A 27521-nucleotide genomic window follows, 5' to 3' on the forward strand; every position below is an offset into this window, starting at 1 on the left:
AGAGATAAACAAAATCAAATTTTGAAAAGAAATAAGTAAGGTGTAAGTAAGTAAGTAATCAACGTGTAAATAAATTCTCTCTCTTTTTAAAACAGAAACAACAAAGCACAGCCTAAAACCATATGCCTTAACCATCCCAGTCCGTAGCAGCGCAGATGGAAGCTACATTTCCAACTTTGTTTCTATAAGACACTTGAGAAGATTAGTAAGGGATGTTTCTCCAAGTCAACCCAAGGAACTCTACTTCAACGTATCTGCCTTTGGGAGAGAATTTCACCTCCGACTGAGGCCTAACACTCGTCTCGTAGCTCCCGGCGCGGTGGTGGAGTGGTATGAAGATTCTCCATCGATCTACAACGGAACGGAAAGGGTTCACCAGGATCAAGGCGAGGGGGTCATAGAGAGACTATGGAAAAAGGAATCCCTGTGGACCAACTGTGCTTACGTTGGAGATCTGGTGGATATCACAGGAGCTTCCGTCGCCATGAGCAACTGTGATGGTCTGGTAAGATACATATTTTGAAGCAGATGCTGTCATTCTCGAAATAATGGAAAATACTCGTAGCTCGGGTTTTAGATTTTGGCAGCAGTTTGCTCTCTTTCAATTTAAGTGTCTGAACGTTTCATTACCACACTAGGTAACATCATCAGTAGGATTTTCTTGTCCTATTCTCCTTAGCTTATAAATGTCTTGTGTGCCACTGAGGCCAGTTGGTCGTGTGATTGGTTGTTTGTTTGGAACTAGATTTAAATTCTGAGCAGCTGATTGGTTCTCTTGTTGATTGGTCATCTGAACGGTCTGATTTCTTATGTGTTCATTCATATGCTGGATCTAGATCAATATGCTTGTCATTATTGGTTATGCATACAGGTAGCCCTGGGCTTGCTATGTATATTTAAATTGAATGAATAATCCTCAACCTACAACAATTGACCATTCCAAAGTTACAACGGCACTGAAAAAAGTAACTTATGACCATTTTTCACACTTACAACCATCGCAGCATCCCTGTGGTCATGTGATCAAATTCAGACGTGTGGCAATTGACTCATATTTATGACGGTTGCAGAGTTCCAGTTTACGTGATCCCCTTTTGCGACCTTCTGACAAGCTAAGTCAGTGGGGAAGCCAGATTCACTTTACAACTGTGTTACTCGCTTAACAACTGTGGTGATTCACTCAGCAGCTGTGGCAAGAAAGGTCATAAAATGAGGCAAAACTTACTTAACAGGCGTTTCTCTTAGCAATGGAAATTTTGGGCTCAATTGTGATCCGTAAGTCGAGGATTACCTGCATTGATGACAAAGTACTGATCTTACTTGGGTGATTTACAATCATTTCAGGCAAACACCGTGTGGGAAGAAATATCCACCTGATTCAGCTCCAAGCAGGGAGAAAGACACTAGAAACATGGAGGCTGATTGGAAAGATGGTTTAACGATGAAGCAGACCCACATGGGTTTGTGGTTCTGGGCAGCTGACAAAATATTTGAGTTGAGAGTGAGGGGTTTTTATACCTTCTCTTGTGCTTTGAACTTGAGCTTCCTGTTCCTGTGTAAGAACATGTATTCTATTGGGTGTTGTGGAGGTTATGTAGGGGTCACAGCTGGCTCTATAGGCAAAGTACAAATCCTAGGTGTTTGTCTGAGCTAAGTTTGGTTGTAGTTTCTGAGGGTGATGCAATGAAGGGGCTTGCTGGGCAATTCCTATTGTGGCTGAGGGCTAATCCTACCTTTGTTCAGACTTTGCTGCAGGGAGTTTCAAAATATCCTGTCTTGAATGGATTTCTGCGTGCAGTATTTGCTTTGCCTATGAATAGAGCGACCTAGATACTTGGCTTCTTTCAATAAGCTCTTTATCTCTTAAGTGCTGACATCTGCTGAGGGCTGTTAAGAAAGGTCGGGGCTGCTTTCTGTCTCCAAGAACATGTTTCTCTATTTCTCCCTTTAGGGAAATATAATATTCTGCCTTTTTAATATTTCCCAAAATATTTCATTTGTCTGGAGTATGTGTGTGCGTGTGCTGACTTTCTACAACTGTAACTGTATTGTTTTTCAACCCAAATGGAATTGTTTGTAAAGCCATTGCTTCTTGTGATCTGAATCGAACAATTGCATCATGGGGTCCGATAATGATCATTTTTCTAGTCTCAGGTTGAACTTTTAACAACGTCTTGAGAGTCTTTTAACTCGGGGTCTTTTTTTGCTGGGGTGGGGGGGAGGGGTGTTGTTTGTTTGTTTCTAGGCTTTCAGGTAAGGACATTCCAAGACATTTCAAGCACAGACATAGAGGCTTGGATTCTCTCAGATGTAGAAACCCAGCTTGGAAGTCAGTAATTTGTGCCGAAGTCATCTGCTATTTGTGCTGAGGTTGGGCAGATACAATCTTGAGATATTTTTTGGGTTGATTCTGCTTTCTTAGTCTGGTAGGTCAGATCTGAGAACTGATTTATTTTATTTTATATATCAGATGTGGTGACAGCCCATCTCAGTCACAGAGCGGCTTCCGAGAACACAGTACTAGACTAGAACAATGGTCACCAACCAGTGGGGCTGGGGACCACTGGTGGTTCACGAGAAAATTTTGGTGGTCTGGAGAGAAATGTCACCCCCCCCCAAAGCAATTAATCCAGGCTGCATGGGAACACAAGCCTGCGCTGCCCACATGGCCCGCGGGAACACAAGACTGGCATCATTTGCATTGCAAACAAGATGAGGTAGTGAGGGGAGGGGGGAAAGGCCGGAGGGGGGAACTTGCTCCACTCACCGCATGCACCTCTCCTGGCCACCAGGCTGCTTCTTTCCGCTTCTTTCTTCTTCTGCTTTTGGCTGCACACAAGAAAAGCAGCAAAAGTCTTTCTTTCTCTCCCCCAAATTCTGCCAGAAATGAGTTTTTGGGACCATACAAGGCATCCTGCTCTTAAGAGGCTGTGCTGGCATGACAAGTCTCACAAAGACTCATTTCTGGCGGAGTTTGGGGGAAGAGAAAGAAAGACTTCTGCTGCTTCTGCTGTTTTCCTTGCATGAAGCCAAAAGTCTCTCTCTCTCTCTTCCCCGAAAACGGAGCTGGAGATGGTATCCTGTGAACCCAAGTAAAGAATGATTGATTGGTAGGAAAATGGGGTGGGGAATTTTCCTGCAGACTTTTTTTGGGATCTCCAAATTATGAGTTTTGGGGTCCCTGAGGTCCAAAAGGTTGATGACCCCTGGACTAGAAGACCTCCAAGGTCCCTTCCAACTCGGTTCTTCCCTTAATGCACAGTTGATGTGCCAAACTTACAAGTGGAGGTGGAACCTGAAAGTTGCTAGAATTGAGTCTGGAGACTTGTGTCATTCAGTCCGGAAAGCATCTCCTTGAATGGCTGGGTACCGCTCTACTTTTAGGGTATGGGAAGTCAGAAATCAGGTGTATGAAAGTGGAGCATGTAGTAGACTTTCTCAGATCTATCCAGGGTTGCTGGGGGTTCGCCCCCAGGGGTAGGGGGAGCCCCTAGCTAAGATTCTGTGCAGTTTGGAGAACCGCAAAATTCCACTCCTGGCTGGCCCTCCCCACCCCACCCCTCCTCTCCCAAGAGTCCCCATGAGGCCCATTTGGGATTCAGGTAAGCACAGAGCACACACAGAGGCTCAGGGAGGGTGAAAAAGGGCCTCCTGGAAGTTCAGGAAGTCCGGAAATGGGCTTGTTTCTGGCTTCCAGAGAGTCTCTGGAGCCTGGGGAGGCCGTTTTTGCCCTCCCAGAAGCTCAAGGAAAGCTTCTGGAGCCCTGGAGGGCAAAAATCCCCCCCCACCATGGTGCAGAAGGCTGACTAGGCCATGCGCACCATGCCTACACCCACCCAGCAACCGGGCAGAAAACCCTTTGCTAAAAATTTTGAAACCCTCCCTGGCTCTATTCCCAAACTTTTTGATATTTGAAAGCAAGTCACAGTGAGATTTTCATCTCTTAGTGATGTTTGAGTGACCACCATGGGTAAAAAGTGGTTTGGAACATAGAATAATAGGGCTGGAAAGGAACTTGAAAGTCCAACCTCCTGTCCGTGGTAGGAGATCCTTATTTCATCCTGTGCCATACTAAATGACCTTGACATGTTCTTTGATGGTTTCGCTGAATATAAGAATGTCATTCAGGTAGACGAGGACCACTTTGTATAGGTGTGGATGTAACACTTCATTGATGCGTTGCATAAATTCTGCAGGGAGGCCCTGGAGTCTGAAAGGCGTAACTTGGAATTGGAAACTACCCAGAGGGCCGTTGAAGGCAGTTTTCCATTCGTCTCCCTCCTTTGTCAGTAAGCTTCTCTCAGATCTAGTTTGGTGAAGACCTTGCCTTTAGACGGGTGATTTAATAAGTCCTTCATGAGGGGGAGGGGGTACATGTTTTTTATGCATATCGTGTTCACGCCCCTAAAATTCACGCATAATCTTAAACCGCCATCTTTTATGTAAAGCTGTCAAAATGCGAATTCTGGATCTGTGGGATCCTTGATGCTTTCTGGGCTTGGTGGTTTGTTTTTTGTTTTTTGTTTTGTTTGCAGACATTTCATTACCAACTAGCGTGCTGATGATGTTACCTAGTTTGGTGGTGAAGTGTCTGCAAGGAAACAACTAAGCTCAGAGAACACCAGGGACTCTACGAATTCATCCCCGAGCAACAAATAATTATTCTCTATTGGCAACACCAATTTACCATCTGGTGAAAGGACTGGAACAGTTATAAGAAAGAGTCATAAGCGTCATCCTGTCATTAGCCAAGTATTTTTTTACTGGAGAACATTCACATTAAAATTATTTTTTAAAAAAACATGGTACCCTCCAAATGTGATGAGACTCTGGAATCGCCATTTTTCCCAGCCTAACGCAAGCGAGACTCCTGGGAGTTCTAGTCCTTGCCAACATATCTGGAGAGCATCCATGGAAGCTATGATACAAGTTGGGGATTTTGAAAGTAAGACAGGACTGGAAGGTCAGCTCTTTCCAAAATGGACTGGAAGCCAAATTCCATCGAAATTGAACTTTTGCATGCAACCGCTTGCTCAGCAGACATGGAGAGGACTGGAGATAACACCGCGGGACCTGTGTCAGGGTGATAGAAAGCCATGCTAGAATCCAGTCTCTTTGGAATCGTTACGGATCTCTTCTGGATAGGCGCCGTTCCCTGTGCATCCATCTGCTTTTGGCTCTTGGAAGAATTGCCCTTTCGTTTTGCTACAGTTTCTTCCTTCCTTTCCTTTTCCGCCCTTCTCACTGGAAAAGCTCCCGAGTAGCGTGTGCCAAATCCACCTCATTTTTCTGAGAAAGCACTCTTGAATGCAGAAAGCATACTTTTAAGAAATGGCCTCGAGCTGGCCTCTTTTATAGCCTTTCCCAGATGTTGTAATCTTTGCTGGGAAGAAGACCTCTTGGGTTGCATGGAATTGACCTGGCAAGACCAGGGAAACAGAGACTCCTGAGCAGAATATGGGCTGATATTCAGCCTCCCCTGCACCAGATGGGATACATCTACCAACACGCACCAACTTCCTAGTCATTGAACAGGAACTGCAATAGAAATAAAATGAAAACAAAACATGTAACTGTAAAATAGCCAGTTCGGTGCAGGGGTTAAGGTGCTGGCCTAGAAACCAGGAGGTGATGAGTTCTAGTTCCACCATGGACATGAAAGCTGACTGGGTAACCTTGAGCCAATCCTTCTCTCTCAGCACAACTTGCCTAACAGAATTGTTGTGGGGAAAAGAGGAGGAAGAAGGAGTATTAGGCATGTTTGCTGCCTTGAGTTTAGTATTTAGTATTTATTTGATTTGCCAATCGCTTACAAGATACAGGTATAAATAATAAATATACAGTAGTTTTGAATACATGAGATAGATAAGAAAAATAAGAAAACAATAGGACAGGGACGGTAGGCACATTGGTGCGCTTATGCACGCTCCCTACAGACCTCTTAGGAAAGGGGTGAGGTCGATGGTAGACAATCTAAGGTTAAAGGTTTTGGGGTTTGGGGAAGAAACCACAGAGTCAGGTAGAGGATTCCAGACATTGCTGAAGTCTTATTTCCTGCAATCAAGTTTGGTGCAGTTAACCTTGAGTTTGTATCTATTGTGTGCTCTTGTATTGTTATGCTGGAGTACTTACACCATAAATTACTTGAGTTTCTTACACCATAAATAAGATGGGATAAAAATCAAATATATAGCCATAACGTACCCTGTCATAAAAGCTGGCTGGATGACTTTGGGCCAATCACCAGGAGATGGTGAGTTCTAGTTCTGCCTTAGGCATGAAAGTTGCCTGGGTAACTTTGGGCCAATTACTTTCTCTCAACACAACCCACCTCACAAGGTTGTTGTTGTTGTGGAAGTGAAAGAGGAATTAGTGTTAGGTATGTTTCCTTAGGTTGCATGTAAAATAATAAAGGCAGTATAAAAATCTAACCAATAAAACAAACAAACAAATAAATAGGTCTACAATGAAGTGGAGTTTGGGGAGGGATTGGATGCAAAGGAAAAAAAATTCTGCCTCCTCCTGTTTTCTACAGCTAGCATGTTTATCTCATCTTCGTTCAGTATATCCCTCCCACTCTATAATTAACTAAGCTGCGGAATGGAACTGGCAGGTGGGTTTGGGGCAGTGGTGGGATTCAATTTTTTTTACTACCGGTTCTGTGGGCATAGCTTGGTGGGCGTGGCAGGGGAAGGATATTGTAAAATCTCCAGTCAGAGGTGGAATTTGCCGGTTCTCCGAACTACTCAAAATTTCCGCTTCTCCGGAATTGGTCAGAACCTGCTGAATACCACTTCTGGTTTTGGGTTTTTTTGTATTTTTCCTGTGAGTGTAATAAGGCTGCTTTAATAAAAAAATCACATTCGTGCAATAATTCACTTATTTCCCCTGCTGCCATATAATCTGCGTTTATTATGATGGAGTACAATCTGGGGAAATGTGCTTTTTGGCATTGGGAATTTAGATGTTTTTCAGGTGGTTTTGTTCATTTTCCTTCCCTGGTTTCCAAGAAAGGATAAATGAAATATTCAACCAGTCCCTTGATAAAACCCAGAAATTATTATGGATGTATGAGAAAGAATCTGTGTTCCAGGGTAAGGATGGGAAAACCATACATAACATATTAACAGATCTCATGGTTTACACGGCCCTCTCCAACAATGACATGTTAAGCTATGCTCAGGTTTAAGACTGTTTCCAACAGGGAACGTTCATTTAGTTTTAACCAGCAGAAACTTTGCTTTGACGAGAAGATTAATGTGAACATGAATTTGAAAGAGATGCTCATGTAATTGGGAAAGTATATTCCAAACCCTTTATTATATATGATTACCCCCAAAATGAAATGACTGCCTGATGTCAAATAGGTCTTTAAACAAACGGACTCCTTTGGAAAGTTAGGGGACATAATTTCTGGGTTTTACATATCAAATCAGACCCCGAATAGGGGCTACAGGAAATCCTCGACCTATGACCACAATTGACCCCAACATTTCTGTTGCTAAGTGAGGCATTCGTTAAGTGAATTTTGCCCCATTTTACGACCTTTCTTGCCACATTCGTTAAGCGAATCACTGCAGATGTTAAGTTTGTATCGCGGTTGTTCAGTGAATCCGTCTACCCCATTGATTTTGCTTTATCAGAAGGTCGCAAAAGGGGAGCCTTTTTAAACCTCAGGAACACGGAGGAGCAGAACTTTTAAAATATTAATGTTTAATCCACCCATGCCTTTTAAATTGCAAATGCCATGTACTGTTTTAATCATCACTTGAAACTTTCAAGAAGAGACTAGACTGCCATTTGTCAGAAATGGTGTAGGGTCTTTTGCTTGGGTGGGGGGTTGGACTAGAGGACCTACAAGTTCCCTTCCGACTCTGATTATCTGTTATATATATATTTTTTACTTCGACACTGCCCAAAATCCTTCTTCTTTGAGGGAGAGGGGCAGTTTAAAACAAACAAACAAATAAAACAGAATCACTTTGTGACTGAAATGGGCACTTTCTAAATCTGATTTGATATATATTAAAAACCTCCCTTTTTATGACCTTGTACAAATAGTCGTTAACTTACCACCACTTAGTGACCATCCAAAGTTAAAACAGCACTGATAAAAGTGACATGACTCCAAGGAGACCATGGCGATCTTCTAGTCCAGTGGTCCCCAACCACTGGGCCCTGGACCGGTACCGGTCCATGGATCATTTTGTACTGGGCCGCCTATTTTTCTTGGGCGCCGCCATCTTGTTTTGACGGCGCTTGAGAAAGTGCTTCCGGATGAGCTTGTCGGTCGTTGGTTGGTGTTTGGGTGCTGAAGGAATCCTCGTGTCTAGTTTCATCGAAGGGGGGGGGCGGCTTCGAATGAAGAGCCGTCCCGATGGCGGTAGAGTATCACGTTACTCAGGAGGAGATTAAGAAAGAGCCTGAAAACCCCATCGACCGCAAGAAGGTACAAAGGAGGAGTTGAAGGTGGCGGGGAGAAGCAGGGGACGGCTGGCTGGCCGGTCACTCGGCTCGTCTTGCCTTGGGGTCGTGTGTGCTGATGCCTGTACCGGTCCGTGGATCGGTCCATGGATTGTACTGGTCCGTGGTACAAAAAAGGTTGGGGACCACTGTTCTAGTCCAACCCCCTGTCCAAGGTAGGAGTCATTATACCATCCTGGACAAATGGTGACCTTTCTTGAAGACCTCCAGTGATGGAGCACTGACAACTTCTGAAAGCAAGTACTTCTACTGATAAAGGAAACTCCTCCTTATTTCCAGGATGGGTCTCCCTCTGTTGAACTTCCACCCATTAGTTTTTGAGCTACTCTTCAGTTGCTATGGAGAGTAAATCAGAGCCCTCTTCCCTGTGACAAATATTGGAAGATGCTAGTATGTCTGAGCTCTGAGCCTTCTCTTCCTTTGGCTAAATATACCTGCTTCATTATATCATTCATCATATGATTTTGCCACCAGATTATTATACAGTGAACCAGCTAAGGACAATAGATATTTGTTAAGGTATTTAAAATTTAGTAGCTGGAGCAGTGTTATGGGACAACTCAGCCCAGCTAACTTGCCACGGCCAACTTACTGTAGGAAAACTCGTCCCAGCCAACTTGTCGTGGGACAACTCGCAGCGGGACAATTTAACAATTCAATTTCATGATATAAAATAAACCAACAATTATTTTAATTTTTGCCATTCGCATTTTGGTCTGCCGCTCCTTTGTCATCCTTTTTTTAATGATACTATTCCACAGTTTATTTGATATTAGTGTAACTTTTGTCCCACTGCAAGTTGTTCCATAGTGAGTTGCCTGTGCGGAGTTGGCTGTGGCAAGTTGGCTGTGGCGTGTTGACCATGGTGAGGTGACCATGGCATGTTGACCATGGCATGTTGGCTGTGGTGAGATAGCTGTGGTGAGTTGGCCATGGCGGGTTGACCACAACGAATTGTCATAGACACGTGAGGTAAATCACACAGGACACACAGAAGAAAAAGGTGGGAGAAAAGGGAAACTCCCCCTCCACACACATCGCAACCAATTACGGAGTAGGTTGCCTCACGCAGGAGCCAGCACTCTGGCACCAATCAACCACAACTGTTTGTTCTGGATTGCACAACCCCACAATTGGTACCAGAGTGCTCTCTCCTGCGTGAGGCAATCTGCGCTGTGATTGGTTGCAATGGGTGTGGAGGGGGAGTTTTGCTTTTTTCCCGCCTTTTTTCTTCGGTGTACCCTGTGTTCTCTGTAATTTACCTCACAATGCTCCTGTTTGCCCAACTATCTAGTTTGCTATGTATATAGTTGTAAAATCTATTTATTTATATAAAACTACAAGTTTGTGTCAACGTCTCTATTTGGACACCGGCTGCACAATTCTCTGACGGGATAACTTTTTTAAAAAAATATTTCATTGAAGCATTCAAAACCATTTTTTCTTACCCCCGATAGTTAGTTCTCTTAATCCCCCCGTTGCAAAGTGCATCCTGGTAGAATTGCTGGAAGTGATTGCAGTGTTGTTAAAAGGAATCTCTTTGGGGGGGTCCTACTCCAGGGTATATAAGTGGATATAATGGAGTGTTCTGGAGTGACTCCAACTGCTGTTCTACATGTGTTCAGCTAATCATCTCAACCATAATTAAGATATTTGCATAGTTTTTCCCAGTCGTTGGGAGGGAGATGACACAAATTTATTATGCTAATCAAACAAATGCAAATCAGATGTGTGGAGCGGGATGTTTTCCTAAATCTCTCATCGCTGGATTCTTGCAAGATTTTTCTTATTTGGTTGCTGAATAAGCCCATTCTCTTGAATTTGTATGACAGGTAGTCAGGTATAAGAATTGGAAGGACCTTGGAGGTCTTCTAGTCCAGTGGTCAACAACCAGTGGGCCGGGGGACCACTGGTGGTCCATGAGAAAATTTTGGTGGTCTGCAGAGAAATGTCCCCCCCCACACAAAGCAATTAATCCAGGCTATGCAGGAACACAAGGCTGCTCTGCCCACATGGCCTGCGGGAACACAAGGCTTGTGTCGCTTGCATTATGAATAACACAAGGTAGTGAGGGGAGGGGGGAAAGGGCAGAAGGGGGGAGCTTGCCCCACTCTCCCCACGCGCCTGGCCCGGCCACCGGGCTGCTCCTTTCCGCTTCTTTCTTCTTCTGCTTTTGGCTGCACGCAAGGAAAGCAGCAAAAGTCTTTCTTTCTCTCCCCCAAACTCCCCCAGAAATGAATCTTTGGGATCCTGCAAGGCATCCTGCTCCAAGAGTTACAACGGCACTGAAAAAAAGTAACTGATGACAATTTTTTCACACTTACAACCATCGCAGCATTGTGAGGAGGGAATGGGGATTTTGTTATATCCTTCCCCTGCCACGCCCACCAAGCCATGCCCACAGAACCGGTAGTAAAAAAAAAAAAAATTGAATCCCACCACTGATACAGTTTGAATTTGGGGGGATTTTTTTTTTTTGGTTAAAAAAACAACAACCTGCATTTCACTACATTTAGTGTGATTAGACACACAAGGAATTTGTCTCTGGTATAGAAGCACTCAGTGTACATGCAAAGCAGTGGTGGGATTCAAAATTCTTTACTCCCAGTTTTGTGGGCATGGCTTGGTGGGCGTGGAAGGGGAAGGATACTGCAAAATCCCCATTCTCTTCCCCACGCCACTAACCTGCTTTCCAGCTCCGTTCTCCTGTGCAGGGCAACCGAAGAAGACCCAGCCGATCAGCTGGGACTCAATGGGAGGCAGAGACTATATGAGGGCGGGGCCACCCAGAGGTGGTGTTTGCTGGTTCACCAAACTACTCAACATTTCCGCTACCAGTTCTCCAGAACTGGTCAGAACCTGCTGAATACCACCTCTGATGCAAAGCAACATAATAATAATACTAATAATACTAATACTAATACTAATAATACTAATAATAATAATATGAATAAAAGGGGAGACTAAAGAAGATAATAAGAAGGATAAATCATAATACTATATCTACAGTATATGTGTCAATATTTATAGACATTAGACTGCAGTCTTCACTATCTGTCGGAGTCTCTACCTGGTTTGGTGGCTGTACCATTACCAAACCAGAGAGTTGGTACAAAACAAGCATTTTAAAGACACCAGCTGAGCAAAACAGAGCATTTCTCTGCAACTTGGTCATCCCACATCCAACTGTGAAAAAAACAAAAACAAAACACAGGTGTCATGGGTGGCCACTATCTTCCTTCCTCCCCTTGAAAGCCACCTAAAGCTCCATCCAGGGCTGGGCTGCTGGGGGTTCCCAGGGGTTCAGGAGAGCCCCTAGCTAAGATTCTATGCAGCTTGGAGAACCCCCAAATCTCACTCTTGGCTGGCCCCACCCTCCCCTTCCTTCCCCTCCCAGGAGTCCCCACACGGCCCATTTTGGATGCAGGTAAGTGCAGGGGAGGGTGAAAAACGGGCCTGTTTCCAGCTTCCAGAGAACCTCCGGAGCCTGGGGAGGCCATTTTTGCCCTCCCGGAGGCCCGAGGAAAGCCTCCAGAGCCTGGGGAGGCCCCCCCACATGGTGCAGGAGGCCGACTAGGACATGCCCACCATGCCCACGCCCATCCAGCAAACGGGCAGAGAATCCCTTGCTAAAATTTTGTGAAGCCATCTCTTTCGGCTATGGAATCAGAAAAACCACTCCCGACTTACTGCAGATATGTTTTGATGAGGGCCGTCGTCAGAGGGAAAAGCAGTTCTTTTAGCTTCCCTTTTTCCTCTCTGTAAATCGGGCAGTGTTCAGGGTGACTCTGAACGTTTTTCATCTCAGGGCATTAAAAAAAAAAGAAGAAGAAGAAGCCAGCGGCAGGTATGTTGTGACGCAGGTTTCGCACAACCGTTGAACCGATCACACCTTAAACCAACAGAGTGGGTAGAAAGGTAGCTGTGTCTCGCTGGCCCTTGAGGGCGTGTGTTTTTAGATTTAGGGCAGCAGGAGGTTTATAAAAGCCCATTTTATGTCCACTCTTTGAGAAGTTCAAGGCCAGAGGGCTGTCTCCAGAGAGGCCTGTCTCTGCCCCTTTTACCTTGGCCCCCCACCAATTTCTCCACCTCCCTTTCTGCCTGGTCTTGTGTATTTGTTTTGGCAGGGCAACAAGAGCTGCTCTCCTCAAAACGTAGCCCTTCGACTGATGAAACACAGAGGTTTTCCCCTCCTTTTTCAGTGCAGCTATTTAGTAAGGTCCAAAGGCGTAGTAATAGCAATCAATACCACTTAGACTTATATACCGCTTCACGGTGCTCTACAGCCCTCTCTAGTGGCTTACAGAGTCAGCATATTTCCCTCAACAATCCGGCTCCTCATTTTACAGAGGGCTGTAAAGCACTGCGAAGAGGTATTTAAGTCCAAGTGCTGTTGCTATTGCTTGTGTTTCCCCCACAATAAGACTGGGTCTTATTTTCTTTTGGAACCCAAAATAAGCACTAGGGCTTATTTTCAGGGGGCATCTTATTGTTTTTTTCCATATCCAGGAGGCCCACTTCTACTTGTTTGCGGTGGGGCAGGAGGCTGTGCAGGACGCCAGTGCTGCCACCAGTGTATGTGTGTGTGTTTGGGGTGGAGTTGCCCTACACCGGCCTACTTCAGGGCCCCCATAGCCAGGCCATCTGTTCCCTGATGCCTGCCTCGCCTCATAGCCGTGGCACCACTCAGCTTCCTACTCCATTGCGGCTGTGAGCAAGCAGAAGTGAGCCAGCAGTCACATGGGCTCCTGCTGCACCTGGCTGCGAGGCAGTATTGAGGCATGGATGGCCTGGCTGTTTACCTGAGGTAAACTGGTCCACGGGGTGGGGGTCAGCTCCACCTCCTGCATCACCTTGTGGCTGTGGCACCACGAGCAACTAGATGGAATGGGCTGGCAGGTTCTTAAGTAGAACTTATTTTGGGGATAGGGCTTATATTAGACACACAGGTGAAAACATGCTAGGGCTTATTTTGGGGATAGGTCTTATTTTCAGGGAAACAGGGTATATATGATCCTAGCGGCCGTAGAAGGACCCCCAGGCCCTGGCTACCCCCCTCTGCCCCCAGACCTCTCCGAGACTGAGTAGAACAAAACAGCCGAGCTTCGCCTCTCCCAAAGGACAGCCACCAAAACAAAACACCCCCCAAGCACTCCTAGATCCCAACCCGCCTCCCCTCCAATGGACAAAACAAACAAAAGAAGGAGCACCAGGGACACCCCCCTGTAACCTTAAACACAAGCTGAAAAACGACCACACCGCAGTGGACACCTTCAATCGGCCACCGGGAAAGAAAGACACTCAACCCACGCACCCAGAAAAAACCAAACCATGCATGCTACCAATCAACTCCTCATGAACGTCCGAAGTGGCTCCCTAGGACACACCATCTACCAGAAGAAAACACATACCAACCGCTACCAACATGCACCTTGCAATCCAGCACAGATTGGGCACTTCATTCCAAACACCCAACAGCCAATGATTCCAGAAAGAAGATTACCCACCTAATCCAAAAAGAAGCCCCAACCAAAATCCAAGACAGAGAAACAAGAAAACGGAAAAGCCCTCCTCCCATATATAAAAGGCACTACAGACAAAATTAGCAAGATCCTCCAAAACACAACATCAAAACAGCATTCTGCACAAAAAAAAATATCCACCATCCTAAGAAACCCCAAAGACAAAATCGAATTAGAAAAAAACCAAGGAGTATACGAAATCCCCTGCACAGCCTGCCCTAACACATACATTGGACAAACTAACAGAAGAATAAGCGCACGATTGAAGAACATAAGAACTCAATCAAAAAAAGAAGAAACAACTCTTCCTGGTCCAACACCTCAAAGCCACAGGACATGAAATTGATTTTAAAAATACTGCAGAACTATCGCCAAAACCGAACACTTCAACAGCAGAATAATCAGAGAAGCCATAGAGATAGAAAACGCCCACACAGCATGAACAAACGAGATGACACCTCCCGCCTTCCAGCCATTTGGAAACCCGCCCTCATGAACAGACAAGTACCTAACATGAAGAAGGACACTGGACCCACACCCATGAGAGCCACACAAGATGCCACCACCACACTTCCATGTAGAAAACAGACTCCCACCCATTCAGAAAATGAGAAACGACCATGGACCAGAAGCTGCACTGCAGCTGCATCACTACCCACTTCAAACCCCTCTGAGCCATACATGAAGCAAACCAACACCCACTATGAAGATGCAGCAGGACCACGAACTAGAAGCCAAACAGCAAGATCACAACTCTCCAGCTCAAATCCCCAGCAACTAAAACTAACCTGAGCACAACCAAGCCCCCTCCTGAACAGAACACGCCCAACCAATCAGAACACGGCTAACCCCCCAACCAATCAGAACACAGCCAAACCCCTACCAATGAGAACACACCCCCACCCAATCAGAACACAGCCAAGCCCCCACCCAATCAAGTTCCACCCCACTGGCAGTTAAAAGGAGGAAGCAGCTGCAATCTCCATTACTCTGAGAAGCACAGAGCTGGAGACAGAAGCCTGAAGATGATGAATGAGACTTCATCGAAACGTTGCCTAGATACTTCAAATCTTACGCGGGAGAAAACCCAACAACTAAAGATCTACATATATATATATATATATATATATATATATATGTATATACCCTAATCAAGACACAGCCTCTTTTTCATCCTTCCTCTCTCCCCTGGACTGAGATGTCTCTTATCCCAATGGTCCTGTTTCCTTCCTGGTCACCCCAAATCCTGCTAGAGATTCCACCACAGTAAGCACCCCCGGTGGATGGAATTTGAGGCATCACTCCTCTACAGCAGGAACGTATTTTATAGTGAGATAAATCAATCAGACGGATTAACATGGATTTCCTATGGTTCCCCACATGTGACATTTTGCATTTCTATGTAGAGATACATGTACTAACAGCAGTTAGGATTGTATTTGCTCAGAATTGGGAAAGCGATAAAATCCTGGCAGAGGGAAAAGTGATTGAGAAAATATTTGAATGTGCAGAGATGAATATACAGTATTAACACGGGCAATCAAAGAAAAAAGATGAAACTGAATATTATATGATAGGATCTATTTTATCAATGGTTGGAAAATAAAACAAGTTTAAATTGAGTAGATGAATCTATAAAGAAATAAGTTAAGATTGTTATAAAGATAATAGATATAAGGGACTATGGCTTATAAAGAAAATGTGATAATGGGTTTATTGGTAAGAAAAATACTAATTATAATTGTTAGCACAAGATATACGTACCCAGTCGATGCACTGTTTAAGATGGATTTATTATAAATATAAAATATTTTTTTTCACAAAAAAAAGAAGAGATGCCGTGAATTAAATCTTGGTCTTTCTTTCTATACATTAAGCAGTGACGGGCCATCCAAATCCTGACAGCAGATGTAATTCCAAGCTGTATACCCAGAGATGGTATTTAGCAGGTTCTGACCAGTTCTGGAGAACCAGTAGCGGAAATTTTGAGTAGTTTGGAGAACTGGAAAATATCACCTCTGACTGGAGATTTTACAGTATCCTTCCCCTGCCATGCCCATCAAGCCACATCCACAGAACTGGTAGTAAAAATTTTTTGAATCCCACCACTGTGTATACCCTCCAAAGTTGGGTGTGATTCAAAAGATGCTCTGTGTTTAAGAGTTGCAAATATCCAACAGATGCTTGACTTGAATTATGCTTTGGGCAAAGTAGCATTTCTCCATGCTTCAGTAAAATGAAATGAAGTTGCTGATTTGCTAGGTTTGCATTAGTTCCAGAGCTACCTTGGGCGGGTAAAGTGAGAAACAGTCTCTGAAATGAAGCATTGCCCCTTATAAGAGGACTCACACCAAGTCCACGTTGAGGACACAGAGGGCCTTTGGAGGGCTCAAAGAGGCCATTTATGTTAACACTGAGCAGCCCTCTCATGACAGACGGGAGAGATAAGACACACATATTCCCTGTCTACAATACAGCCCTTCCAACATTTCCAAGAAGGTTCCACCTAATTACACTATTCAGGTGACCCTGAGGGCACAGATAAACCTCCAGGTGGTCTCAACAACTCTCAGAAAGAGTGCTACTGACCAGTTGAATGCAAGGAACAAATGTCCTTCTATCCTCCACCCTTCAGTCAGAACCGAAGAAGCTTCTTGGATGAGAAGCGAAATGTCTTCAAGGAAAAAATAAAGTTCAGTTGCCTTTAAAAATAAAAACATTTGGGGCTCCGTTTTGAAATCTATTCCCATGAAGTTAGGAATATTCTAGAAAGAAGGAGAAGTTGGGTATCAATAGCCAGATATCAATTTATTCAGTGTTCATGTCAAGTTGATAGCCAACGCCATATCTTGTAGTAAAATTGTAAATTGTTTCTAATCTAAAATTCATCAAAGTAGTATTAGATTTTTGCTCTCTGTAGCCACCGAGAGATGTCCAAAGAGACTGGTGACATTGCTTATATGAATCAACTGATGGGATTCACTGTTCATAGAAGGACCCCTTCGGTCTATATGTCCTATCTTCTGTCTACAACACAATCCTCTCAGCAGTCCCAAGAAGGTTCCACAACCAATGGCATTTTGATTCAGGTGATCCTGAGGGCACAGGAACACCTTCAAGTGACCTCAAGAGCTTTCAGAGAGAGTGCTAATGACCAGATGTCTGCTAAGAAATATGATCTTTCCAGGGGTGGGCTTCAAAATTTTTAGCAAAGGGTTCTCTGCCTGGTTGATGGGTGGGTGTGGCTATGGTGGGTGTGGCCTAGTCGGCCTCCTGCACCACAGTGTGCTTTTGCCCTCCCTAGGCTCCGGAGGCTTTACTCGAGCCTCCTGGAGGGTGAAAATGGCCTTCCCAGGCTCCGGAGGCTCTCTGGAAGCTGGAAATGGGTCCATTTCCAGCCTTCCCGAACTTCTGGGAGGGCTGTTTTTTGTCCTCCCTGAGCCTCTGCACACGCCCTACACTTACCTGCATCCAAAACGGGCTGTATGGGGATTCCTGTGAGTGTCGGGGTGGGGTGGGTGGGGCCAACCAGGAGTGGGATTTAGGGATTCTCCGAACTGCACAGAATCTTAGCTAGGGGCTCTCCAGAACCTCTGCGAACCCCCAGCAGCCCAGCCCTGGATCTTTCCATCTCACTACCCCAAATCCTGTGAGAACTAATCCCTCCAAATCCCCCACCATCCTGCCAGAACTGATGAAGCTTCTTGGATCAGAAGCGAAACGATTTTTTCTTTCTCAAAACAAACAACAACAACAAAAAACAAAAAAACAGTCCAGTTGCGTTTTGAAAAAGCACCTCTGAGACAACTATGACCTGGATGACTGAGACCCTCCACAGAAGATTCTCACACCAACACATCGCACTTGTGAGGTGCACTGGGTCATCTCCATGGCACAAAGGACCAAGACAATCTCTTTTAAAAAGAGATCACTAGTCGATTGTATTTACCGTCAGGAAATTTCTCCTTGGTTCTAAATTGCTTCTATTTTTGTTCCATTTATTGTTTCTTGTGTTGCTTTTTGGTGCTTTGGAAAATAGTTCGACCCCCTTATCTTTGTAGGAGCCCCTCAAATATTGGAACAGTGCTATTAGGTCACCTCTAGTCCTTCTTTTAGTTAACCGAGAGGTATACCCAACTCATGAAACGGTTCTTCTTATATTTTAGCCTCCAGCTCCCTAATTATTTTTGTTGCTCTTCTCCACACTCTTTCCAGAGTTGATGTTCCAACATTTGGGTTTATTGCTTTGAAGGTAGTTTTCTTAAGGTCAGAACGTACGGTGGACTTCAAGTGCTGTGTTTTACCAGCCCTGGCTAAAAGCAGTAATGCAAGCTTTCTCTCTCGCTTAAGAAGCAATCACTTATTTCCCTCTCCACAGTGGAAGAGAACTGGCTCTCTTCCCAACTGCCTTTTTACTGTGAAATCCATCAGGGTGGATTCTCATTTCAGTGAAATAATCAATGCAGGCTGTGACCTCTGAAGGGGATTTTTTTTTTTTTTTTGCTGGCTGCACCAAACCGTCTCTTCTTCCAAGTTCTTGATTGTCAGCCCCAGAAGAAGAAGTACAGCCAGATGAACCAATTCTACCTTATTTAATGACTTGATTGATTTATGAACTGAATCTACTTTCTTCATCGCAAAGATGCGTAGGGGATTGGAGGCTAAAACGTATGAAGGACGGTTGCAGGATCTGGTTAGGTCTAATCTGATGAAAAGAGGGCCTAGGGGGTGACATGATAGCAGTCTTCCAACATTTGAGGGGCTGCCACAAACAAGAGGGGCACCACTAATTTTCCAAAGCACCTGAGGGCAGAAGTAAAGGATGGAAATTTATCAAAGGGAGATCCAACCTAGAAATGAAGGAGAAATCCCCAGAGATTGAGAAGTGTTAATCGGCGGAATGGCTTGCTTCAAGAAGTTGTGGATGTTGCATCACTGGAGGTTTTGAGGGACAGCTGTTTGTTCAAATGATGTAGGATCTCCTGCTTGGAAAAGGGGGTTGAACTAGAACACCTTCAAGCTCTCTTCCAACTCTGTCATTCTGTTATTGTAAGATTACATGAACAGAATATCTCAAGGGTAAAAGTACATTTCTCCCCTATCCAGGGATGGGATTCAAAACTCCAGCGACCGGTTCTCTGGCCAGTTGCTGGGTGGGTGTGGCCATGGTTGGCGTGGCCTTCTGGAACTTCCAGTTTCACAGTTTTTGCCTTCCCCAGAGTCAGGAGGCTTCCTCAGGCCTTTGGGAGGGTGAAAACAGCTTCCACCAGGCTCTGGAGGGCCTCCGGAAGCTGGAAACAGGCCCGTTCCAGACTTCTGGAACTTCCGGTTTCACTGTTTTTTGCTTTCCCCAGAATCAGGAGGCTTCCCTCAGGCCTTTGGGAGGGTGAAAACAGCTTCCACCGGGCTCTGGAGGGCCACCGGAAGCTGGAAACAGGCCCGTTCCAGACTTCCGGAACTTCCAGTTTGGCTGTTTTTCGCCTTCCCCAGAGTCCCGAGGCTTCCCTTAGGCCTCTCGGAGGGCAGAAACAGCTCTGGAGGCCCTACGGAAGCCAGAAACAGCCCCGTTTCCAGACTTCTGGAACTTCTGGTTTGGCCCATTTTTTCCCCCTCCCAGAGCCTCCACGCGGACCCTGCATTTACCTGCATCCAAAATGGACTGCATGGAGACTCCTGGGTGGGGCAGAGTGGAGTAGGCGGGGCCAGCCAGTCGGTTCAACTATCAGTTTGGTGAACCAGGTATAAATTTAACATCCGGTTTGCCAAACCGGTTCGAACCAGTAGGATCCCAGCCCTGCCCCTATCATCTTTATAGCCCAAGAAACTAGGGAGGGCCCCTTCTGAGATCTCTGCCATGCCCACATTCCTTATCTGGGCTAATCTGCCTCTTCTCTAACTATTTCCTTTGGCTGGAACTCTTTCCTCCATCTCCCAAGGTTATTTTCACACACCAGTACGTGGATTCTTCCTGTTTATAAAACCTGGGGTCTTCTTGTTGTCCAACTGATTTTACTCAGATTGAAATATACAGTTCCAGCAGGGACTTCTCCCAGCAGTGTCTGAGAATTGGAGAATTCAGTTGAACAGACGAAGAAAAAAATAAGCAGGCGTAGGATTGTGCTATAAGTCCTGCTGAATTCAACTGTAGAGTAGATATGATTAGAATGGTGCCATATATCAAGGTGTTGGCAACTCTCCAACTATAGAAGAGAATACTTGTAGCTCAGGGTTCAGCTGCAGAGTCCTTGTTGCTCTCTGAGAATGATTGTTTCCTTGTAGGTATTTCATGACCAAACTAGATAACATCATGAGTGCTAGTCTGTGCTCTAGCACTGTTGATGTTACCTGGTGTGATAATGAAATGTCTACAAGAAAACAACCAAGCTCAGAGAGCAACAAGGACCCCACAGTCCTCCTCCTCCTCCTCCTCCTCTGCCTTTTTCTCCACCTCCACCTCGCACTGACAATGATACCTAGTGTGATAATGAAATGTCTGCAAGAAAGCAACCAAGCTCAGAGAGCAACAAGGACCCCACAGTCCTCCTCCTCCTCCTCCTCCTCTGCCTTTTTCTCCACCTCCACCTCGCACTGACAATGATACCTAGTGTGATAATGAAATGTCTGCAAGAAAGCAACCAAGCTCAGAGAGCACCAAGGACTCTGCAGTCATCCTACTAAATAAACATAGGAAACAGCTTTGGACTGTTGTTCTGGAAGCGATCCAATCCCCAGAGTAATCCAATTGCATTCAGTGGGGTTTACAGGGCTAACCATGAAAACGTCTTGTGACATCTTAATGAAGAAATTCATCCTAGCATAAATTTTGGGGCATTAGGGACCCATTATTTTTGCATGAGTTGTTGGACATGCCATTATGATACTAGAGAATGTCTAGACACACATATATCATAATACGATAAATAATAAATGAAAGCTGTCAGAAACATCTTGTAGCGATAGCAAAAGAAGGAAGTGCAGGCCTAGCGATAGCAGACTTTCACAAAATACTGTGAATGTGAACATACACAACACACTGTGAATAATAACTGATGTACGCAGGTAGTGAAACACATAACCCTTTAGATTTGGCAAGAGAATCCCTTGGGAATTTGATATTTTCCCCCATTATTTCTTCTGTGTGTTTCAAGGCTTCCATGTCCTTACTTCGATTCAGAGATTGGACTTATTTCTGGGGAAAATATATATATTTATATATATATATAAAAAATGTTGGAAGGAAAATCCATCTGGTTAAGTTCCAAGCTGGGAGAAAGACGCTGGAAATAAAATGGAGGCTGATTGGAAAGAAATATTCTGTTTATTGATAAAGCAGAACCACCAGGGTTTATGGTTCTGGGGCAGCTAACAAAATGGAGTTGAGAATGGGTGGGTTTTTAATACTTTCCGTGGGCTTTGTATTTGAGCTCCCTGTTCCTGTGCAAGAACATGTCCTTTGATATTCTATTGGCTGTTGTCAGATTGCTATGGGGTCATGGCTGGCTCTGTAGGCAAAAGGGGAAATGCAAATTCTAGGTCCATGATGGCGAATCTATGGCATGCGTGCCACAGATGGCACACAGAGCCATTTTTGTGGGCAGGCAAGCCCCAGGCAAACTTATCTTGCTTATCTCGAGTCTCTGGCTGACCCGGTCTTTCTGAATGGATTACCAAATCTGCATTTCTAAAAGCTGGCCTCCTTAGTTTCTGCTTGGGGCAGGAAAACTGGCCCTAGTTTCTGCCTCCCTTTAGACTCCCCCCCCCGCCCCATTTCTCCTTCAGGGGAAATATTCCCTCCTGCCTTTTTTAACGTTCCCCAAAATATTTCATTATTCCAGGGGGAGGGTTGCTTCACATAATTTCTATCTCATTGGACGATAACAGAGGTCAGGTGTGCTTCAGATAAGAAAGAATTCTAGTTGTATCCCCTCTGTTTTTAACAGCCTCAAAACAAAACAAAAATGAAATTGTTCCTTTATTTATTACTTGGATATCATTAAAATAATGCTTAGCAAATACTTACTAGTCAAAAAATACTCTTCAGTAGAAATCTTTTGCTTGCCTCCCCCGATGGAATATAGATATAGCATATAGTGTGATTGGACACACAAGGAATTTGTCTTGGTGCAAATGCTCTCAGTGTACATAAAAGAAAAGATACATTTGTTAGGAATCATAAGGTAGAACACTTAATTATAGTCATAGGGTACAATAAGCAATCAAATCATACTAGGAAACAGTCAATATAAATTGTAAGGATACAAGCGACAAGGTTACAGTCATAAATGGGAGGAGATGGGTGAAAGAAAGGATGGGAAGATTAATAGTGATAGTAATGCAGATTTAATAAATAGTTGGACAGTGTTGAGGAAATTATTTGTTTAGCAGAGTGATGGCGTTCGGGAAAAAACTATTCTTGTGTCTAGTTGTTCTGGTGTGCAGTGCTCTATAGCATCATTTTGAAGGGAGGAGTTGAAACAGTTTATGTCCGGGATGTGAGGGGTCTGTAAATATTTTCACAGCCCACTTTTTGACTCATGCAGTATACATACAGGTCCTCAGTGGAAGGCAGGTTGGTAGCAATGGTTTTTTCTGCAGTCCTAATTACTCTCTGAAGTCTGTGTCTGTCTTGTTGGGTTGCAGAACCAAAGCAGACAGTTATAGAGGTGCAGATGACAGACTCAATCCCAGTTTTAGTTATGTGTTGTTGCGTTTCCAATTTATACTTTGCGGGAAGCCTCGCTTTTGCAAATTCACAGTCCCGGGTAACACAAAACTTGTGGAATCCGTAACTGCAGTTAAGACTGTTCACCCTTGTCAGATGTTGCGGCGTGGGCACAGGTAGCCCTCGACTTACAAACAGTTCATTTAGTGACCATTCAAAGTTACGACACTGGAAAAAAATGACATTTTTTTTACACTTATGACCTTTGCAGCTTCCCCACGGTGCTAAAACCTACCTAATTATAAGAAGAAAATATTATTTCAGAGAATTATGTTTTGAATGCCTAAAATGCAGGGGAGGACAAAGCAGTGGAGATGAGCGATAAATCAACCAAAAACTGTTTTAATCCCACTCTGTGGTTGAAAATAGATTTAAAACCATTGTTCCATTGGAGTTCTAATGAGAAGGCATATTCCTGAACTCGGGGAAGAAGCTCAGCCAAAGAACTTTTGCAGTCTCTAATAAATCCATATAATGCAGATAAATAAAGATGTCAGAGCTTTGTATGATATTTACCCCATCCTTGTTGCCAAATTCCACATTTTCTGACTTGTAGAGGCAAATCCCATCAATTCGTCATTTTTACTTTATCTCTAATATTTCTTTAGCTTGCATGAAATGTTCCTAACCAACTTTAGATTTCAGCAGACACATTCTCTGAATAGCTAACAAATGCAAGGGCAGCATCCTCAAAGCTATTCAGCGAGGGCAGGTTGAGATAATGTGATACACCAAGAATAAACCACACTTAAAATCTAAACACTGTAGCCACTGAAATGGGTTTGGGTCTAAAAACCCAGTCCTTTTTTTTCTTTCTCTAGACTAGCCAAACCCAAATCCTGCAATCATTCTTTGTATGTTTGAGTCTCCAGGCCTTTTAATCATCTTAATTGCTCTTCTTTGCACTTTTCCCAAAGTCTCAACATCTTTTTTTGTAATGTGGTGACCAAAACATGAGTGTCATGTAATTGGTGATCTTTGCTAGCAGGGCTGTTATTGCATTGTGGGTCTCCCTTGTATATTTGTGTGTTTATAGCTCATATTGATTATAGTGCCAGGAATAGCTTTAATTCGGTTCCAACTGAGCCCCGCTGGCCCTGCCAAAAGATTGCACTGGGGTTTTTTTTTTTTTTTTGGAGAAAGAAAATACAATTCTGGGGCAGCGTTTAGGGCCAAAACACTTTTTTTTTTTTTTTGCAGAATTTTGATCTGCTTTTCAGATTTGCCAGGGAAGCTTTTAATGGAAGCTTATTCCGAGCTTGATTCTCATTGCCATCTTTTGACATTCTTTTCTAACTTCTTTATGTGATTAATCAAGCAGCTGCCAAGGAAACTGAAGCCTCCTCAACATTTCACGATACTTTTCTCCTATTATTGCTGGCTTATGTGCGCTTCAGAAAATAGTTTTATAGGTAGTCCTCGTCTTACAAGCGCAATTGAGCCCCAAATTTCTGCTGCTAAGTGACACATTTTTTTAAAAGCGTAACAGTTTTTAATAACCCGTGTTTTCCCCCAAATAAGACAAGGTCTTATTTTCTTTTGGGTCCCAAAATAAACACTAGGGCTTATTTTCCAGGGAGGGGTGTCTTATTTTTTTTCCCGTGTACGGGAGGCACACCTCTTCTGCTTCCTCATGGCGGGGCAGGAGGCCGCAGGGCATAGCAGCACCACCACAAGACAAGGGGGGAATGGAGCTGCCTCACAGGCCCCTCACCATCTTACCTCAGGGACCCCACAACCAGGTCACCCATGCCCCAACAGTTGCCTCGCCTCGTTGCCACAGCACCAGCAGCCCTGTCCAGCAGGAGCCCACGTAGCCACCAGCCCACTTCTACTTGCTCTTGGTTGCAACAGTGCAGGAGGCTGAGCAAAGCATCAGTGCCGCGGCCACAAGGCGAGACTGGTGGAGCTGCCCCATGCGCCCCCCTACCAGCTTACATCAGGGCTCCCACAGCCAGGCCATCCATGTCCCGACACCTGCTCTGCTTCATGGCCGTCGCACCAGCGCACCATTCAGCCTCCTGCTTCTGTGGCAGCCACGAACAAGCGCTAAAATCGAGCCAATGGCCACGTGGGCTCCTGCTGCACATGGCTGCTGGTGCTGCCGCCACGAAGTAAGTGTCGGGGCATGGGTGGAGTGTCTGCGGGGGTTCTGCGGTAAGCCGGTGTGGGGCACATGGGGCAGCTCCACCATCCCGTCGCACCTCGTGGCCACGGCACCATGAGGAACCCGAAGGAACAGGGGGGGCAGGCAGCTTTGCAGGTTCTTAAGTAGGGCTTATTTTGGGGGGGGTAGGGCTTAAATTAAGGTGCACACATAAAACATGCTAGGTCTTATTTTCGTGACAGGTTTTATTTTCAGGGAAACAGGATATTGTCAGGGCTCCAGTAGTTACCCCCATTTAAATCATGAGTCTCTAGCTGGATTTTCAAAGCTTAAAGAAGATTTATTAGGAGTAAACATACCAGTGCTACCTGGGTGTAGCCGACTCTGAGACACCTAATTTATTGTCACCCTTGACCCTGGTTTCCCCCCACCCCCTGGGGGGTGTATCATAATTCATATTCTCCAATGGGACACCTCCATAGCCAAAAGTCATCCATCATACTCTCCAGTTAGAATTTTGCGCAGGCAGAAACTTCAGTCGCCTAGAAACTATCTATGAAAACATTTATGGAATGCAGTTTCAGTTTTGCAAGGATTCTTCACCTGTTTAAGTCCTCATTCTTTCTTTTTCCTCCCCTCTCTCCCTAGGCTGGCATGATCAAAGTTGGTGAGGACGAATTTTTCATTGAGCCCCTGCAGAAGGGCAAACAAATGGAGGAAGAGAGAGGACGGCTTCACATGGTCTATAGGAGGTCAGCAATTGCACAGAATTCATCCGATATTCTCCCTGATTTCCAAAGTAAAGGTATAGCTCCTGTCTACGGATCCTTCATTTACCATCACTGTTGTTCCTTTCTTCAAGGTTTATTCCCTACAGGTCGTCCTCGACTTACGAGCGTTCGTTTAGTCGCCATTCCAACTTGCAACAACAGCTCTTTAAAATGTAACTTGCGACCGTTGCGGCTTCCTCGTGGTCATGTGATCGAAATTCAGATGCTTGGCAATTGGCTCATATTTATGACCGTTGCCAAATCCTGGAGTCATGTGATGACCTTTGGCAGCCTTCCAACAAGCAGATAACAATGGGGAAGCCAGATTCACTGAACAACCATGTTATTAACTGAAGCACTGCAGCAATTCACTTAACAAACTGTAACGTGGGGCAACATTCACTGAAGGGCTGTCTTACTGAGCAACGGAAACGTTGGGCTCCATTGTGGTCGTAAGTTGAGGACTACCAGTGTCACTTTGTTGGAGAATGATGGTTGATTCAGTTCAGTTGCTCAGTCCATCTAGAGTCCATCTCTCTCTCTTTCTGTCTTTTATTGACTGGGAATGGATGCTTTGGATCAATATTAAAGATCCAATTTTACACGGATCAATAGAGGAACAGGGTAAGTCGTGTGGTGGACTAGAGAGGGAACTCTTGCCTCACAATCAGGAGGCTATGAGTTTGATCCTAGGTAGAGGCAGATATTTCTCTCTCCGGGCGCTTTGAAAATATATTTGTTGAATATAACTCTGCATTAGTGACAGGAAGGGCACCCGGCCAGTAAACTCTCAGTTCCATTCAGTTGCTCAGACTCCATTTTGCAAGGGATTATGGGGTCGTTAAAAGATGATAATGATGAATAGAGGAACAGGATCCCTGTGGTGGGGGATGAGTCTGCCAACCGAGATGAGGTGGACCGGTTGCTTTCGTGGTGTGGAGACAATAACTTGGTCCTCAACACCAGTAAGACCAAGGAGCTGATAGTGGACTATACAGAAGGAACAGATCAGACCTCCAGCCCTTGCTTATCAACGGAGACTGAGTGGAGCAAGTGGCCAGTTTTAAGTTTCTGGGTGTTACCCTAGAAGAGGACCTGACCTCAGGTACTCACATTGCAGCCCTGGTCAAAAGGGCCCAGCAGAGATTATACAACCCGAGGCTTCTCAGGAAACAACAGCTGGATGAAAAACTGCTGGTGACCTTCTACTGCTGCACCATAGAGAGTATCTTAACATACTGCACACTTCTTTATAGTTTGCCAATTGCACAGGGGCAGATAGGACAGCGCTCCAGAGGGTTAATGTCATTGCCCAGAGGATCATGGGTTGCCCTCTCCCCTCTTTGGAAGAGCTTTAGAGCTCCCGCTGCCTTAAGAAAGTTCAAAACATCCCCAAAGATCCATCTCATCCTGGGCACACACCCCCTTTTTTTTGAACTATACAGGATAATAAAACCAAGGACAAATAGGCTGAAAAACAGCTTCTATCCCAGGGGAGTAGCTCTGTTGAATTCTGTATAGTACAGTGTTGGTGCGGTGTCGGGGTTTTTTTTATCCAATGTGTGGAGTGTGAAGGATGTCGGGGTTTTTTTTTATCCGATGTGTGGAGTGTGAAGGATGTTTGTTTGTGTTTATTTTCAAGGTCATTATGTGCACTGAAGATGGTGTTTGATTTCCTTGTACGAGGTGCAATGACAATAAAGTAAACTAACTAACTAACTAACTGAAACTCAAGGAAACAGAAGAGGAGGTCATGTTGATCCACTAGGACTAGAGACATCAAAGCTTTCATGTCATAGGTTTGGCAAATAGAGGAGTGCCGGTGACACTGTCCTATCAAAAGTTGACTCAAGGGTAAACCCTTGTTCTGCCATAGCCCCGATGACTGATTAAGAGGGCTGTGTAGAACTTCGACA

The 27521-nt window shown here is 44.7% G+C and overlaps 1 protein-coding gene and 1 long non-coding RNA gene across 2 annotated transcripts in view; one reads left to right on the forward strand and one right to left on the reverse strand.

The window, feature by feature from the left end:
- ADAMTS3 (ADAM metallopeptidase with thrombospondin type 1 motif 3) overlaps positions 1-27521 on the forward strand; it is a 137316-nt gene that overhangs the window by 13074 nt on the left and 96721 nt on the right. The window contains 2 exon segments of the mRNA XM_026717208.2: positions 96-505; positions 25484-25640. Of these exon segments, the coding sequence (XP_026572993.2) occupies positions 96-505; positions 25484-25640 (567 nt within the window).
- LOC148125385 (uncharacterized) lies at positions 11382-12489 on the reverse strand. The gene is made up of 2 exons (XR_015744032.1): positions 12175-12489; positions 11382-11670 (listed from the first exon to the last, which is right to left on the reverse strand). It is a non-coding gene; the product is annotated as an uncharacterized LOC148125385 (long non-coding RNA).

The sequence above is a fragment of the Pseudonaja textilis genome, chromosome 6, assembly GCF_049901715.1.
Source record: "Pseudonaja textilis isolate UNSWEBS1 chromosome 6, rPseTex1.2, whole genome shotgun sequence".
NCBI classification, from domain to species: Eukaryota; Metazoa; Chordata; class Lepidosauria; order Squamata; family Elapidae; genus Pseudonaja; species Pseudonaja textilis.